This window comes from Corvus cornix, chromosome 3 (assembly GCF_000738735.6).
Source record: "Corvus cornix cornix isolate S_Up_H32 chromosome 3, ASM73873v5, whole genome shotgun sequence".
Lineage (NCBI taxonomy): Eukaryota > Metazoa > Chordata > Aves > Passeriformes > Corvidae > Corvus > Corvus cornix.
The window spans coordinates 52750675-52769353 of NC_047056.1; the positions used below are offsets into that span (position 1 = coordinate 52750675).

At 43.4% G+C, this 18679-nt stretch overlaps 1 protein-coding gene across 5 annotated transcripts in view; it reads left to right on the forward strand.

Moving 5' to 3' along the window:
* PHACTR2 (phosphatase and actin regulator 2) overlaps nt 1–18679 on the forward strand; it is a 132858-nt gene that overhangs the window by 52181 nt on the left and 61998 nt on the right. The window contains exon 1 of one of the 5 annotated variants that reach the window (XM_039568419.1): nt 4882–5048. The exons of the other annotated variants lie outside the window; for them this stretch is intronic. Within the exon in view, the coding sequence (XP_039424353.1) occupies nt 5006–5048 (43 nt within the window). The 5' untranslated portion in view covers nt 4882–5005. Of the gene's footprint in view, nt 1–4881; nt 5049–18679 lie in introns of those variants that run through there. 5 annotated transcript variants of the gene reach the window in all.

Here is an 18679-nt window from a genome sequence, read left to right on the forward strand (position 1 = left end):
TACAGAAGCTCCTCTCAGTTCTGTATAGTTGCCTTCCATTCTACTATGTAGACAGTATGTGCAATGGGATTTTTTGTGGGAGGAAGACTGGTGATGATCACTCACAAGAACAACAGCCTCTTTTTTAAGGAAGATGTCAAGTTCTTTTATTTTTGCCTTATACTTGGGCACTGAAAATGGGAGGTGACACTGGTGAAGACAGCATCGGTAAGCCATTAAAAGTTAAAAAAGGACACATAAAAATATTTTAAAATATTTTCAAATGAGAGAATAATCTAGGGTTATTAAAAAAGTCCCTGGTTATTAAAAGGAAATGGCCTAAATTCCTAACACAATGCCAGTATAATCCATGAATATGGCCTGTGATTTTATTTTGACAGCGCGCGTTTAAGAACTTCATTCAGTTTCACAGAAAACAGAACTAGCTTTTCGCTCAACCACAGCTGATTCTTCAGTCCCAAGCAAAGAGATTTTGGTGGTACCCTCCCCAAATTCTTCCCCTTAATAACTGCAGGTTCTCTACAGGCAGGTACGAATTCAATGTCATTGTTACAAACCTTAGTGTGACTATGACTGTAAAATGACCTGGCTTCTTGTTTGTGTTTTCTCATGCCATGACCTTTGCTTTGTTTGTTGTATCGTTCAGCTCTGCAGCCTGCTGGACACCGTGCTGCTCATCTTCCAGCAGTTCTGCACACTTGCAGGAGCTGTGAGTGGGTGGACCACACAAGAAATGACCTGTTTGGATCATTTCTGCTCTGGACTCAGTGCCATCCTCTTGGTTTTTCTTAATAAGCACCTGGACAATAGTCTTTTCCTGTTACATGTTTGCCAGTCCTGCATTACGAATCCTGGGATTAAATGGGATCACCCCTCCTTACAGCTTCTGTTATATTTAGGGCCATAAATTAATCACAGTAACTGAGGGAATAGTAATACAATTTCACCTTTCTAAAATGCCTCTTTACATGAGACTTTATAAAGACTGGGCAACAACATCCTACAAGTTGTAGGTCATCTATTGCCATCCATCATCCCAGTATGGGAAACACACTGAAATAGAATTGTCTTTGAAGCTTTACTTAGAGGAAGGAATTTGCCCTTTCATATGTGAAATAGATTATTGTGAGTATTATTTCATTCTGACTTCGGAAGATTTTGGAAGTTTTACATCATTTTCCACGACGAGACCTTGTATCAGCCATTTCAACAAGTGAGACATTCTAGTTTACAAACACTTCCAAAATCCATGAAGAATCTATTTTTTTTCCTTTCGGTAGAATATTTCAGTTCTTGAGGGTCAGCAGTGTCTCTTTAAGAGTACTCTCTATGGTACTCAACATGATAACTTTGGAGGAAGAAAAGCGCTGTGCGTGTAGCATGAAGCAATCAGATGTTATTACTCACACTGAAGTCTCAGATCTAACTGGGACACTGGGTCCAGGAACCCCATTGAGGCTGCTGTGTCAGAACAGCCTGGCATGACTTACTGGCACCTCTTGTACCCATCAGCTGAACCGCTGCTTCCCCACCTGATAGAAGACACACATATTTTAGCATCTTTTCGCAGAATTTCCTTCAGTACAAGACTAGCCCTGGATAGAATGGTCATGGAAATTTTAATCCTGAAATTCTCACTTTAATTTCCCCTGCCTATTTTTGCTTTGCTTGCAATTGTGGGTTTCCAGAAAGCCCAGAAGACTACAATACTGCAGAATGCTGGGCAGTCTGTTTGTGTGTCTTATCCTCTTAGTTGTTTAGATGCAAAGTGGAATATACAGCCTAAGATATCATCAAATCATCTACATCCTAAAATGTATTCTATCTATGCAATTGTAATCTCAAATCTCTGCTAGAATCACTTGTTATATCCTTAAGCTTTTAACTGTTCTCCATGCCACTTATGAACATGGCAAGAAACTTAATGCACAGATGAGAACACCTCTATCATACTGCAGAATAAAAGTATACAGGCAACCAAATATTAAATGTGTGTATTTTGTGTGGATGCTCATATGTGAATGTCAGCAGGGTGTTAGAATCTCTTTGCATGGAGGCAATTGCATAAATATAGCTCCACATACGAGAAATGTAATGTATCTTTCAACAGCCCAGTTTCCCTTACAATTCATAGAAAAGAAAGTCACGACCAGCAGTTAACCTAGGAAGAAAAAAAAACAGAAACAAACACAACAACTAAACCAAAAGAAATTGGTAACTACTTCAATTACATGAAGGATGTGGTAACTAGATTTCATTTATTTAGCTCACGAGTTGACTTTGAGGACTTCATTACTTCACGTGAACCACTGCAGACAGATGGTATACACTTTTGCATTGTAAACTGGGCTTTTACGCAAGAGGGGAACACAATTTCCTTTGATAAAATTAATGAGATCCACCAGAGGCAGACAGGAACACTTTTATGTTCCTGTTTACAAGTGATTCCAAAGAGGTAACTCAAGTTTCTCAAAACAAACTCTTTAAAAATACTTTTTAAGGTAAGAAAAAAAAGTGCCAAATTGCATGCAAAAAAAATCCAGAGAAATTAACGACAGAAGTTGTCTGTTCCACAAGCTGCCCTTCTGGGAGCCTTTCCTTGGGCTGACAAAGGGACCATTAGGCCATCTACCTTGACTCCCACTGCACAATTCAGCCTGGTTCTCTGTATAAGCCCCACTTGATTATCTTCAACACCATGCTTTGTATGGAACCTGGATTTGGGGATGTCAGACAAATGGTCCTTCCCTCAGTGCTTGAACATCCAGGACTGTTGCAATGCTGTTCTTTCCTTGCAACAGCATGTTAAGTTAAAATGCAACATCTGCCTTTCCCAAGTGCATTGGCTTTTTTCACACCTTTTGTTGGAGAGCACTTTCTGCAATTTCCATCTTACCTTGTGGATCTCTTTCCAGGTGTCTCACATCACACAGCATTTTTTAAGGGACAACAGCACAGGATATGGGACAGCACTTTTTGTCTGATAAAAAGCACAATGATGTAATAGGGTTTCTACCTACCTTTTTCTACTTGCACATCTGTACGTACATATCAATCCCTTTTCTACCATCATAAGCTCACTAGGAGTTCATGCTGAATTTCTCCAAGCTCCCATACGGAGTGACTTTCTAAGATACATTCCTTGGCCCTGTAGGTAGTGTCGTTCCATCCTGCAAGTCTGACCTTTTTCTCTTTTTGACCCTACTGAAACTTACTTGTTTAAAAGACTTGAGTTTATTAAATAATCCAGATAACTCTGTGATTGCTTTGTCCTCATTATCACTCTATTATCACATTATCTACTTATTCTGTCTAAATTTGCTGTCAGTGGTAATGTACTTAGTCTTTTTAAAGCTGTTTGAAATAATACTTCTCTAGATTCCTGATGAAAACTCTGAAGAGCCTCCCTGCAGCTCACCAACAGAAACATCCTCATTAAATGCTAGTACTGCTTGGACAATTTCATTTAGTTCCTCATCTGTTTGTGCATTATTAATTCTGTGTTGTACTCACTTTTTACTTTCTTACTAAATCAAGTACCTAGCAGAAGTCTATTAAACTCAAGCCTCTGGCAATTTAATGCATAATCATATAAAATGAGGAAATAAAAGATCTGTTTACCAGGACCTATTTTCTATAAAAAACTAGCATTTGTTGTAGTCTCCTCTATGCATTAGCTGACAACCACAATTCTTCTGCCTACCACTCGAGCAGCAGCAACTTCTTGTGCTCCTTTTGTGTCCTTGGTATGGGCCCCACACTAACACACTTGCCCATCTATTGAAGCACCACCACAGTGCCACCACGTGCAAAGATCATCCAGCCAGATATCACTTCAACCCCTTTAGGATTTTCCTCTAGGATTCCCAGACCACTGAAAAATAATAATTTCACCATTTCTTGCTAATAGGTGTTCTTTAGGTGAGTCTCAAGTGTCCTCCTGTGATATATATGCATCTCCCTGCTTATTTCTAGATACTGCATAGTAATAGCTATTGGTGCTCACGTTTATGGGGGTTTTAATATTTTTCTTTTTTTCTCTCTCTCTCTCTTTTTTTTACCACTGGTAACTTGTTCTAACATTAAGCTTGTATCATTGCTTGGATGATGCTTATGCTTTAAGGAAGACAAATGAATCTTTTGTTCCTTTTGCTCTAGTGCTACATGCACGATCTCTATTTCCCCCCATCTTCCCCATAAGTTTGCCCAGTTGATTCTGTCCCTTCTTGTCACCTGTTAGGGCAGACTACTGCTGTCTGGATACTGCTGTCTTTGACTATCTTCTTTCTTTCAAAATTAAAAGTAGTCCTGTCTTCGATTATGTACCTGTGAGTGTGGCGAGGGTCGGGCACTTTTCCAGACCTCAGTCACAGCCAAACGAGCTTGGTCAGGACCCCGTGCCTTGCCCGGGCGCTCCTTTTCCACTCGTGGCGGCAGCGCAGCCCTGAGAACTGCTGCCAGCAGTGAAGCACCTCAAGCAGGGCGATGGGATCGCTCCCTGCGGCTGCCTCAAGTTTCCCCTGTACCTTCAGAGGGGATGAGAGGGGGTGGGAATAAATCCGTCTCTGGACTAACGTTTTGGAGGAGGGCGGGGGTAGGCAGGGACCGGGACTCCAGCAGCGCGGGAAGCCTCGCCAGCTGCGCACCGTCCTTCCCCAAACTCCGTGTAACTAAGAGGCGGGTTTTTCTGTCTTTGATTTTTTTTTTTTGTTGTTTAATTTATTAAAGACCCCTGCGATCCGCGCGGGGCCGGTGCGGGAGCGGCGCGCGGCCCCCCCGCGGCCGGGCGGGGCCGAGGCGGGGCGGGGGCGGAGGGGCCGCGGCGGCGGCGGCGGCCGGGCAGCTCGGCGGGATGACGGGCAGCCGCCGGCCCGCAGCCGGAGCGGCCGCCCCCCGCCAGCCGGCGGGGAGCGCGGGCCCGGCCAGCACCGGGATGTTCCCTCGGGAGCAGCCGCGGCGGAGGCTGCGCGCCCCGCGGGCGGCGTGAACGCCTCCCGGCCAAGCCATGGGCCAGACCTCGGTCTCCACGCTGCCCGAGCCGGCCGGCGGTGAGTACCGGGGCGGGGCGGGGGGCTCCCGCCGGGGTCCGTGGTGGCGGCGGGGGAGCCGCGGTTCCCGGGCCGGCGGAGCGGTGCCCGCGCTGCCGGGGCCGCCGCCAGTGCCCCGTTCCTTCGGAGCGCAGCGGGACGGGAGGGACGGCCGCTCTGCCCGCTGCCCTGCCCGGCTCGGCTGCCCCCGGGGGGCGAGAGGCTCCGCTGTGCCTCCCACCTCCTTCGGGGCTCCTTCTTTCCCCGTTATTAAATAAGTAAGTACGAAGGCTTCCCCTTCGTAGAGAAAGAGAAGGGAAGGAGCTCTGGCACCTCGCCCAGGAGCGCGGCTAGTGACCCGCCCAGCTGGTTGCTTTTAGCTCCAGTACTTTTTATGTGTAAGCAGACTGTTGAAAATAAATAAATAGCGTGTGAGTGGAACTGTTTCGGTTTTTTTTCCCCCAGTAAAGCAGTCCTGGCTGTTTGCAACTTTTTGACGATAGTACAAGCTACTTGGGAATGTTGTTTGGAGGCATGTTAGGATAACCTGGTGTGTTTTAGTTACTGAAAAACAGAGTGGGTCTCTTCCCGCAATAATAGGATGTAGAATCTAAGTTAACTTCAGAGAGGTTTGACGTTTCCTGCAAAATTCCTGCATGCTTGTTTTTCCTCAACGCCTGTTTCCTTTACATCCATTGAAAATAAAAATACAAAATCCCGTTGTGGACTTTAATGCTGAAGGCTGAACTTTATCCTTAATTTGCTTATTACTGTTAATGTGGGAATGTTTTGTCAAATAGGAGACAGTGCAACAAACTTTCTCTTTTCCCCTTTTGTTTTTCCTTCATGGCCGTTATAGAGAATAGTTTTAGTATTAACACATAATTTTCAGACAAACACCATTATATTCCTAGTCACACCATCCCAGTCAAAACCTTGGATGATTTTCTCACCTGTCAAACACTGCATGAAAGCAAAACTGGACCATTTCCAATAAATGTCACCATCCTGTTGAAGGTTTCACCCGGCAGCCAGTGTGTTAGGATTGTTTCAAGGTAGGCATCAGGAAGCAGATGTAAGGAAACAGATGGACCAGTTAAAAATTTTTGTTAAACTTCCTGTACAAAAAAAGTGACTGAACTCTCAAATGCAAAAGTTTATTGTTGAGAGCGTTTTGCCTAGGGGAGGCTTGTATCTTGACTAAGGATAACTGTGGTTGCCTGTGTTCACTTGGCTGGATGATAATGGACAATAATTGGGCTGAATTTCTAGCTTTACCTCAAAGAAAAAAAGTCACAGTTGAATTCTTTCCTAATTGAAACCAAAATTTTCAATCAGGAGCTGTAAGAGACGGGTATCTGAAGATGTAAGTTACGATGATGCTGCCTCAATATTGCCAAGTAAATTTTAAGTATCTTTAAGTAATTTTCAGAGCACTGCAGTTTGGGATGAGACAGTGGTAGTGCCTCTGGGAGGTTTCACAGAAGAGTAATCCCACTGCACTTTCATTGCTGTTGAAATTGTTGGGAGGCTATATCCTCAACAAGAAACTATAGGGGCAAGAGGGTTTCTGGGTGGCATGGATTCTTGGGGGTGCAGTCATCTTTCTCTAGTCTGTTTTACTGACATGGTCTGGACATTTAATCCATTGTGAAGTTTGGGAGGCCCTGTCCATCTGTGATCAGGGCAGGAGAATGACTTCCATTGGTTCCTGTTCCATGGGTTGCCCTTTAGGCAAGCAGGCCTAAAATCTTCGTTGATTTTGGCGTGCCAGGCAGCTACAAGCCATTTAAGTCTTTGACAGCTGCTAGAGATTAGAGTTGAAGGAGATATCTGTCTTGCACACGCAGGGGCTACAAATCTGTTTTAGTGCTATGGAATCAATAGTGCATTCAGATCCTCAGTGAGCCACACAAAAGCAGCTGTGAGGAATTGCTTGCCTGTTTACTCCCTTTTCCCCCAGCCATGCCAGCCTGGAGGGCTCAGACCCTGCCCTACAAGCCCTGCTGTGCCGGCAGGGCTCAGAGGGGCTGTTGGCTCCGCGCAGGGGAGGGCACCACTAGTAAATCACTGTGGGGCCTTCGGCTGGAATGGTAAAGTGAACGTGGTTTGATGTAGCAAACTAACGTAAAAGATTTTTCCTGAACGTCACAGAGTGCTAGAAGAGATAAAATATATACATAATGAAATACTCAGGATGAACGTCAGCCAGTGTCCTGAAGGGTTGGGCTTTTTTAAGATTTCGTTTAAATTAAAGGCTTTACTCTTGGAAATGTAAATATATGTTGAAGTACTTAAACAAATCAAGGTCCTAGTGTCACTTTCCTATAGGGTTAAGGGCAGAACTGAGCCCTAATGATAAAATTGAGAAGTCCTTCTCGACTGGGCAGACCAGATGGATTAGCATGCCTATAAAGAGAGGAAGAATCAGATTTTCGTACTCCGCTGGAACTTTCTTTAGCAATACCATCTTGCTAGAGTCTGCCATCAGCTGCATGTGAGTGAGTGTTGAAGTGTTTTGGACAGGAGGATCTGGGCTTTAATCATCTCCCATAACTATGTGTGGTAGATGGGCAGCAAAGCAGGTCTTGGATTGCCTGGTCAGTGTCCATAGGCAGCTTTTGCTCCTTCTCCTAGGTTACAGCTTTCCAGTCATTTAGATAGTTTTTAAAGCTTGTTTATTTGCCATGGTTAGAAAATGTGAACAAACATCAGTCGCAACAGGAGCTTGGGAAGACAGTATAGATACGTGGATAAGGGGGAGCACATACTGTCCTTGTTTGTTTTCCTTCCTCTTCTCCGATTTTCGCACGCCTGGCAGGACTTAACGTGCTCTCTCCCCGTTTACTGGCTGGAGTTCAGTGCTTTTGGGGGTTATCAGCCATCGTGTGCAAAAGCTATCACTTCTACTTTCTGATCTACAGCTTATCAAAGGGCAGAAGAGCTGTGCACTTTTTTCAGTTTGGATTTTTTCTTTTTTCTTTTGGATTTGTTCTTTGGTAGTTCAGTACCAGCCGTAGCACAGAGAAACAAACAGTGGAGACACGGTCAGCATATCAGGAAGGTAACATTTCAAAGCAGAACTAGTTAGGTGGAAAAAGATTTTTGTTTTTTCCTGAGTAGAGACGCCTTGTCAAGAATAAAATTTCCAGTAAAAACAGACCTTATTAGTGTTCCTAGGAATAGGTCAGGCAGCTCAGCATGGAGTGTGGAGCACAAGCAGAGGGTATTTGAAGGGGAAGGACAAGTTGCCAAGGGAAGGTCCCGGGAAACTCTTGTCCCACTGGTTGGGGTGCCCAGTGGGGTGAGCTGAAGGCTGGGGTCAGATCCCTGTCCTGACCTGCTGTGCCAAGGACATAATCTGTAGGGCTGTTTACTCTGGGGTGGGGGGGAGTTTCTCTCCTCACATGCGTTTTGCAGAAACAGAGCACAAACTGTCTGGCTTGCATTTCATCCTTTTACAGACCCACAGTTTTTTTCAAGGGTATGAAAATGTACTTCAACAGCACAGGAAAACCATTTCCCACCCAGCTCCCCCCATGAGATGAAAGCAGTCACTGGTAGGATCCTGTTGTTTGTTGACCTTGGCACTCGGTGAAATGATTCTCATAGGTCAGAAGTGAACATGTTTCTCAGACTGCTCCTTTTCATCTCTCTTGGCTTTATGGGATTTCCTGTTCATGGACAAGGAAACAGCAGCTTCACCTGTGTCTGTGCAGAGGAATTGTAATTGCACTAACTGGGCAACCTTGTCGTAATCCTGAACTGAAATGGAAAACTAGTATTTGCTTCAGCACTTCTACGTGTTGGTAAACAAACTAATTGGTTATCCATGGAGCAATTCCAAGACTCGTCTAGTAAAAGAAGTTATTCCAGTAGTGCTCTGCATTGGTAGCTGCTTGTGAGCCTTACTGAGGGTGCTGTTGAGAGCAAGCCCTCCTGTACCTGAGGAGCTGGACATGGAGATGGTCAGCCACAGACTTAAATTCTCATCCTGACTCAGTCCACTATGACTCTGAATGTACAGAAAAGCCCTCAGAGTAATAATTTTCAAAGTGTTTAAAAAGGAAATTGATTTTTCTCCTCTGGCTATTTTTCCTTTCAAAAGTGGAAGAACTTTGAAACTCATTGCACTTTACAGGAAGGCATTTCAAAGCACTTAGATGTGCAGTAAACTACTCCCAACACACCTGTCAGCTGGTCATTTCAGGTTTTGCTGCACTTGAAAGAGTGGAAAGCAGAGCTATTGAGATGAAATGGTAATTTTCATTTGATATGAAGCCCCAAATGACTTGTCCATAGCCACAAAGGACATTCATAGCCGAGAACCTCATCTTCCTTATACTTTTTCCTGAGTTTTAAATTGATTGGGGACTTTGAGGCTGAACCCTCATAAGACTGTGCTGGGAATCCTATTCATTTTTCCCCGCTTTTTTTATGCTTTTGTAAGTTATGGAAGAGTTATAAGTACAGTGTAAAGGTGTACTGTTTTCATTTGCCGCTAAACTTCTATCCAAAGCTTGTCAGCTTTTTGGGAAACTCTTTCTTCACTCTACCAGTCTTGTCAGATGGGACTACAGTTGTGACATCTCCAGAATTTGGGTTAATTAAGTATGTAATCTGCCTCAGACTTCAGGCTGATTGAGTGGATATTTTGGACACCTAGTCAAAGTTATAAAAAGTCCATGTTTTCAGACAGAATGGGTAGCCATGAAGTTGCCTGCTACTAATGGGAACTGCAGGAGCTCTATTTAAAAGTTGATGCTTGTGTTTCTTGAGCTGAAATATGAAAAGCAATGGCAACTGCTGGAAGCGTAGGTCTCATCATGCACCCAGTGCCATGATTCTGATTTGTGCTGCTGGTGAGGGTCTGAATGTGTGTGGAATGAATCACTATTTATAGAAAAAGAAATCGCGCACACTTTTAAGTGTAGCATGTTTGTGGAATATGAGGTGCGCGTGCTGCCGCAGGCTCTGTGATCCGCCCGAGCCGAGCGGTGCCCCCGCGGCTCCTCAGCTGCAGCAATTCCTCGCTGCAGAGGAGGCTGCACCCTGAGCCTGCACCCTGGGACACGGCCGAGAGCACGGGTCTAATAAGGACACCGGGGACCAGCCCCACCACAGGGACCGCGTGTGTGTGGAAACAAAGGTGTCGTGCTCAACAGGTCTCACCTCTTCTCCCTCTGAGGCCGCTTCACGGATGACCAGGATTTCTCCTTGTTTAGCTGCCAGGGTATGTGACCTTCCGTGTCACTGAGATATCTTCGTGTGCTGATGTTTGGTAGCCACTAATCACCTGTTCGCAGTGTTAATCATCAGCTTCCTCATCTGCCATGAGGAGAAGGAGCGCCCCTGGGCAGGGGCCGAGCCCTGCTGGCTGCCTGTGTTTGTGTGGGGGTTGTCTTCTCAGATGACCACTCCAATACTTCCCCAGATGAAAAGCTCATGGAAGATCTTGTTTCCTGCTGAGCCCCCTGTGCTAAGCCCCACTGACAACTGATCCCAGCCACCCCTGGGATCAGTTGTCCTTCCTTCCTAGCTCCTCTTCCTTGGCTTTCTTACTGCTCCTGAGTAATATGGCCTTATCCTTAGGTGGTGTTTTCTGGTACAGATTTCAAAATGCTTTCCAGTCCTTTTTATAGTATTCCTCGATTTGAATGGGAAAACTGATCACAATGAAACAGGACAGCACCTGAGATAGCCAGGAGGAAACCAAAGAGCTCTCAAATCCTCATCGGTGTTTGCACCATATGACAGTCCAGCCTATTAAAAACTGAAAAGACGTATACATTTATATCTTTCTTTATATGTTTCTCCTTGAAGTTGTTCTTTATTCATTCTGGACACTGATGCTTTTGGAGATTTAAAAAAATGTAGCATTGCAGAAAAATACTTTGAATCAAAACTGGTATGAATTTTTTTTTCACTGAATTGTTTTAAAACACAATACCAAGTGCTCTTAATGCCTTGGGTTGATCACTGATGGGTTTTTTAAAATACTTCGGCAAACAGCCTGCTCCCAGAACTTATTTCTGCCCATTGTATTAAAATTGTAACAGTGGCTAGAAAAATATTTCTGATATGCAGAAATACCCCAACTAGCTGCCATTCAGTCCCATATGGAGGAGTCATTTCTGAACTGTCTATGCATTGTCTTCTCTAGCTGGCACAAGCCAGATCCCTGATCCTGTTCTTTTTCTGATACAAAAGGATTTATTTTCGAGTAGGGCCAGTGCTAGGCATAGGAAAAAAGAAAGGAGGTAGTTAGCTGGTGATGATAAAATTACTCTTATAACAGGCAGCAGTAGCTCTGGTCTGTTTTGCCCCCAGCAGATCCCAGAGAGTGAGGCTGGCTGTTGGTGCCCCTGCTGAGCCAGAGGAAACTGTGACTAAAAACGATCAGCAGGGAAAGAAGGCAGATAATGAGGAGTGTTTTTGTTAGTTTTTCTCATGCCCCCAAAGCAAAATCAAAGACTGACACTGAGTAATTTATATCCCCCCCCCATATGTGAACTCTACAACCCCTACACTGTTAAGTGTATTTTTGGGCAAATGTAAAATTGTGGTGGGGTCCGGAGCGTGCTGTTTCCTGTAGTGTCTTATGAAACGGTTCGGTAGGAACTAGGTAGGAAGATCACCATGGATGTCCAGGTGATGCAGGGTGTGAAGATGGACTACTTTTTCTTCTCACTGTTTGTCCAGAAACACATGGGTGACAGGGCTGTGTGTCCTCTGCTCGGGGTTTGGGGTTTTTTTTTCTGGGTTTAGATACTACAATATGTGTATTTAAACCTTGCCTATTTGTAGTCCACATAGTGGTTTGGACTAGTGTGATAGTTTTTTTAACAACATGCCCATCAAACTAAGTTTTAAAGCTATCACAACTAGCAGTCAGCAAAGACCATGAAATTAACATCTGTTAATCATATGGCAGCTCATTATTAGGAAATTTGATTTAAGACTTGAGTTTCTTGCAAGGCTTGATACAAGGTCGCTGTGTAGGAATATGAATTTCTTCTGTCCCTGACTTGGCTTTTGGACACTTGGAAATAAAGTCTCTGTCCAAAGGGGAAGTCTTATTTACCTTTTTGTTTTCTAGCTGCTTTGTACAACTGTGATAATCAGTGTAAGTGGGAAAAGGCTAGGGAGAAATGAGGAGCTATGGTTGCTCCATCATTGTATGGAAGTATAGGCTATGCTGTCAGGTTGCATGTAAGTAGAACGAGAATGACAGATCATTGGAGTGTTGATACCAAATCTGTGTCAATGACAGCTTTGTGAAAATGAAGTTTTGTATGAAAAGCTAAGGGCTGTGTTGCCTTTTTATTCTCTGATGCCTGCATTGGTTTCATATGAATTGGAATGATGTTTTGCCTAGCAGTTAGGCTGTGATACAGCTGTCCTAACATTTGAAACAATATGAGCAAAACCAGTTCTGTTCCCAAAGATCAGCCTGCATTCCTCACCCCCGAGAATGTGCTTTTTTAAATTAGTGTTTCAAGATGTCTTCACTCTTGACCATCTGCCCAAACTGTCAGTAAAATCTTATCAGGTAGATGCACCGTAGTCACTTCAGTGTTATTTAATTCCTTTTGTATTTTCTGAATCTGAGTATTTGTACTAGTTTGAAAACAAACCAGTGGGAGGCACTAAGTCAGAATAACAATTTAATGGAAATTAAAGAAAAGGGGAAAAAAAAGGTAAAAGAAAACACTGTCAAACTGACAGAGTCAAGGTACAACCTGACGCCCTGTTAGGCAGGGTGGTGGTAGCAGTCTGGTAGAATGGTGGCTGCAGTCCTCTGAAGCAGTGATCCTGTAGTAAAAGAATCTGCTCTTCCTCAGGAAGTCCAGTGGTGGCTGTGTAGCTCCTGTCCTCTGGAAATCCAGTGGGAAGCCGGTGTCTCTGGTGTTCAGCCTCAGCTTATATCCACGATGGGATGCTTGGTTCCTCCCTCTGGGTGGAGCATCTCACAATGGGGTAATGAGTCATGAGGCCAAGTGTTGATTAGGCTCATTAACAGAAGATAGTCCGGAGGGAGTTATCTCTGAGTCAGGCGGCAGGACAATGATGGGCCATTAACAGAAAGATAGTCTGGGGGGAGGAGGCAAGGAAACACTGCCCCACCTGATTTCAACAGCTGATGGGGATGGTAATAGAATACACTGCAACCCAGGACAATATTTTAATTTGTTGCCCAGTAAAAGTCCAAGAATGGTGCAGAGGCCTTAGATGCTGGTTGGGCTTTAGAGCCTGGGCTACTGCATGATCTGTGCAAACAGATCATGTAGTTTATGATCTAGAGATAATTCACAAAAAATACAGACAATCTCTAATATTTATTGATTTTAGCAAATGATTTGCACAATTAGAATAACTGATACATGATGAAACTTGATGTTTTCACTCCTATCATAATTTACACTTTCAGTTTAAGATGTTGCTGACAAGACTTGGTGACACACGGGGACTCTTTTTCAAGCTTAAGAGCTTTTCTTTATTGCTGGAAGCTCAGCTCAGAAAGTGCACTCTTGTCTGGGGATTTATCACCCTGGTTTTATTTCTGAGATTTGCAACATCGTTGCACACTAAAATTATTGTTGTTTCACTTGACCCTTTCTGCTGAGGAGGAAGACAGGGCTGGCTCTTCGTGCCTTCTGCCTGCATGGCTGTAGAGCAAGGGCAGGCAACAGAAGGAAAGTAATCTGGATTCCGACTTCAGGTATTCAGATCAACTAAGCAAAATAGCACTTGTCATGAGTGAAATTTGGTCTGAATTCCCAGGGAACCTCATGGGAGGGCAGCCTGTCACTGAAGAGGATGGTGTGTTGAAGAAACAAACTTACAGCAATGAGAGCCTGGAAGCCAGAATGTGAAAGGCTCCCTGCCCGTGGCAGAGGGTTTTGAACTAAATAATCTCTAAGGTCCCTTCCAACCCAAAACATTCTGTGATTATAAGAGCCAGTCTCTGCCTTCAGCTCAGCCTGCTGCAGTTGGGTGCACCAGTGATCTTCCCTCTCAAACCAGGAGCTGGGAGACCAGGGTCGTGTGTCAGTGCCCATGTCTGACTGCAGCCTCTGCTGGCGTATCCCGGTTAACAATATAATTGTGTAAGTGTTGTTGCACAGGTGTCTGGAGCAATAGCAGTTCATGGAAGAGCCCCAGCTGCAGATACTGCAGGGAGTGAGATGCCCAGGATACATGCTGCTGGCCAGTGTGTGCCCATGAGGCCGTGGAAAGCCTCAGCATGGCTCAGACATCTCTCACTTCTGCTGTTGAAGGGATTTTGTGCTTGGGCACCAAACAACTGAATTTCACTCAGCAGCAGCTTCCTGAGTTAAAAATGTGGTGTGATGTGAGTAGTAAGGGAGGGTCCAGTTTGTGACTCTTCTCCCAATTGCTCTCCTTGCTTATAACCCTCAGAGATCAACTTACTTGAAGCATTTATGTCATAACAAGAAATATAAAGTCACCCAGGCTGAAAGCTGATCTCTGTGAGCTTTTTTTCCCCCCTCCCTTTTTTTTCCCCCAAGATCCTGGATGAGTCAACAAAGAAATGACGCTTCCATGGCATGCTTATGAAAGAGATTTAGTGGGATACAATCAAGTAATTTGAGTCACGTTACAACTTAAAGTCACTCTAAGCTGGTGGGAAATGATTTTTAGATACTAGCTGTCTTTATGAGGAGAAAAAAACCCAAACAGTTCATTGCCAAGAAATTAGATGTTTAAATTATGCATTTATAATGTGTTATAATTTATTTCATTGTTAATAATTCAGAACTGGCTGTGCATTTCCTTCCCTGTAAATTCATTCAATGTGTCTGAAGATTACTGGTTTGTTTCTTGGAGTTTTATAGATTTATTGCGTTTCTGAGGGGAAGGAAGTGTTGGTTTTGGCACAGACGCTAAGAATATTCTTGTTCTGCAAATGTGAAGCAGTGTTCTAGTGCACTGCAAATCTGGCCTCTTTTATGTTGATACAGAGAAGGGTGTAGTGGTTTTCCTGCCTTACACATTATACCACCATGCATGAGTCTCCTACTCTCATGAATTGTTCGAGTGATTGATAAAAAAGAGGAGAATATTTGTATTAATAATTAGTGCTAAAAAGCCATACAAGGTTTAAAACAATTGCAGTAGTTTCTGTGCTTAAATTCTTGAAGGAAAGTTTTGGAGGGCTGGTCTGACTCTTATGAGAGGACACTAGCTTTGATTTCTTGGAAAAACAATGCTGTTGTTTATTCTTGCTTGAATATTGCTGCTTTTGACACATAGAAGTAGGGTATGGAAGAAATAAGTGAGACATAACAAAGACTGTGTCTGTGCAAGGGAGTGAACAGCAAAGTAGACAGCTTAGACTGTGGACAAAGCCAACTTCTTGAGAGCTGGACAAAGACCAAGTAGAAACAGTATATACTTTAGTTGGAGGAGAAAGTAATGAGAGTAGCAAAACATGAGCCAGAAAGAAAAAGAGAGAGAGATTAACTACAAAGCATTGCAGAAATTACCTGACTGTCACTCTGCTTTTAAAGCTTTTTGTTGGACAGTACTGTCATGCAACTGTGTCATGTTACAGAGAGAACATGATTCTGAAAAGAGGAAGAAAGTTTGTGTTGGAAAAGCCTAGGGGAATTCTCAGAAACCTGAAACTGAAAAAACAAGTATCTTGGACACTTACAGCAACACCTCTCTCTTAACTCCCCCCCAGCACTTCTCCTCCTGCTGATTTAATTTTCCCATTGCTACCAGAAGCAAGGGGGGAGAAGAGGAGGAGAGCATATTTTAGCCAGATCCAGCAAGATGAACAGTGTGTTTCTGAAACATTTAATGCACCTGGAAACTCTGTAGCTTAGCTTGAAGTGCATAATAAAAACCGTGTTGAAGGAGAAAAGTATTTGATGTCGGTATTGGATCTTTAGGATTATATATTTTTGAAGGAGAAAAAGAGGAAAAAAGAATGTACCTTTCTAGCTGACATCCATGAATGGTGAAAAAAACCTTGAGAATACGGGGTTAGGCCACTAGAAAGTATGCAAAAGGTAAGCATTATTTTCAATACATTTTAAACCATTAACAAAACTTGGGACTTGGCAGTTTTCTCTAGTTAGTAGGAGAAGCTGGATGCAAAATTTGATGTCTATCGCTGCACACTGTATCTATTGCATAGACCCCTTATTAGTTTGGGAATGGCTGCAGTGACTGCATCTCAGCCCTGATAAGGTACAAGCCTTTCCCAGCAGCTTCAGTTCAAAATTAGCAAGATATGATAGCATGTAAGAATAAAGGCCACAGATAATCACCCTGGCGTGATCTGGAAAAGTTCATGTCTTCCAACTCTGAATTCTTCCATGAGCATTAATCAGTCCTGAAGGTGGGTCTTGAGTGATAATTAAATATTGTTATTCCCCCACCTGGCTCCAGATGGAGTCTGTCAGACCTGAAAGTCACAGACCATGGACATAAGTGAGCACAAATGATTGAAGTCATGCCATGCATCTTTGTGGTTTTACTTTTCCACCGGCTGTCCTTAGGGATCTGTTTGTAGAGAAAACATCTCTCTCTCTCTTTCTGTAGCTCATCCTACATTGCATTCAGGGTTTCCTCAACCACAGAAGAGAAACAGTTCAGGAGACATCACCAGAAGGTGAGATGAACCAAATAAACAATTAAAATCCTTTGTTAGGTGAGTTCACCATGGTGAAGGAATCAGCTGAAGACAGCTAGTGACTTATCCCACTGCTGTGGTTAACTCTTTCTTTAGCTTTTGTGGGGGAACAGGCTCCTCAGCCCCTGCCTGCCTGTGGTTTAACAGATAACATCATTACACCCTGACAGTCCCTGGATGGGAATGCTACTGGTTAGCATGTTTGGCAACCTGTTTTTTCCCCTGAGGGCCTGTATTTAGCAGCAGGACAGAACTGAGACTGGTGTCCTTATGTCAGCAGGGAGGTGTCTGGTGGCACAGATGAGTTTTTCTTAACCCCCTAAGAATTGATACATCCTCTGTATATATGAGCCCAGAGGTTTCTTTCTTTCAGTTTAGATTTTGTATTCCTTATGCAGTAAATTCCACATAATACTGAGGGAAGAGGAAAGGAAGAACAGATGCAGTGCTGCTAATTTAATTAGCCATTTCCTAAAAGCAAATAGCAGGCACTTCAATCTCATTTAAAAAATACCAGCATGGAGCCTATTCTTTCTGGTTTGAGTGATTACTTACATGTCCAGATGTCAATGAAGGGAAACCTTGCAAATGTAGAGAGGTTTATTTTGTCTTACTTTGTATATTTCTTTATAATTCAATCTTTGCACCTACCATTTTTGGTGCTTTTTTTTTTTAATTTATTTTTTTATCATAATGAGTGGTAGCAAAAGTTTTGAGACAAAAACAGTCCTTCTTGCATGGTGAGAATAAAAGGACTGTGTTTGAGGTGAGAGGGAAGGCAGGGAAATTGGGATAATGCTGAGGTGGTGCAGGAGATGATGCTTCAGGAGATGGGTAGCAAAGTGAAAAGTCTTTTCTGAGGACTTCAGTAGCCCTCTTTAGCCTGGCAGCTTACCGCAAAGATAGGTGAGAAAGGCAACCATTAGTTTATCTCAATGAATTTATTGTTGGTATCATATTGATGGCTCTTTTTCTGACACATTTGCAGGAGCATTTTTTTCCTAACCCAGGAATTATGGGTGAAGTCCCACTGAGTGATGCACATGTGTGGAGTCACATATACTTGCCAAAGTTTTTAGCATCAGACTAGGATTTGTGTTATATTTTGCTGTAAATGTCTGTAGCACAATTTTCAAGATAACTGACAATTTTTCAAAATATTTGTTGTGTCCATTAAAATGGAGAAGCCAGAGGTCTGGTAGTAGCAATTGTCTGCAGTTGGAGGAAGAGTATGTGAGAGAAGGTGAGAGATAGAACAATGCTCCCCAGAGCTCCCCAGTAGTAGAATAAGGCAGGTTTAGGATAATACAGTAAGGTTAAGAGTCCCTTCAATAGCAGGGATTGCTCTGGGCCTCCCCAGTTCTGAGTGCCATAAGAAGCAAATTGGATCCTTCAGTTTTGTGGATACAGCCCTGCATTTCCTCCGGTGTTTCTGTATTTGCCTGAAAAAAAGAGTGCATGTCAGTGAAATTAGTGATGAGAACTTTTCCTTGCACGAAAGCCTACATAATGTTTTTTAGTTATAGTCCTTGCAGCATTCTTACCAATTACTCACCTGTTCCTACCAGCAGAGTTTTGTACTTACAAAAACAACATCCATATACACCCTAGAAAAGTACTATGACTTCATATAAAATTGAGATTACATTCTTTTCAACAGCTGGACCAAAGCACACCAAGAAGAGTATTCCAGCACTGTACATTTAGCTCTGGCTTTAAGCTCTGGCTTGTTTTAGTTGTGAAATCGGTGGGTTTATTAAAATATTATATGGAGTCAAAGGTCCTTTCTAAAACCCAGCATGTAGGGCCATGGATTCCAGAGTATTTAGTAATGAGGCACTTCCCTCTGCATGAATAACAAGAGCATATTCATATTTTGTATTTGTGTTTTTCCGTGCTCAGTTGCCTCCCTGGGGAGCAGGTGCTAAGCCTGGAGTGCTGCCACTGCTGGGGAAGGGAACTGTACATCCCCCCATGAGCTCCA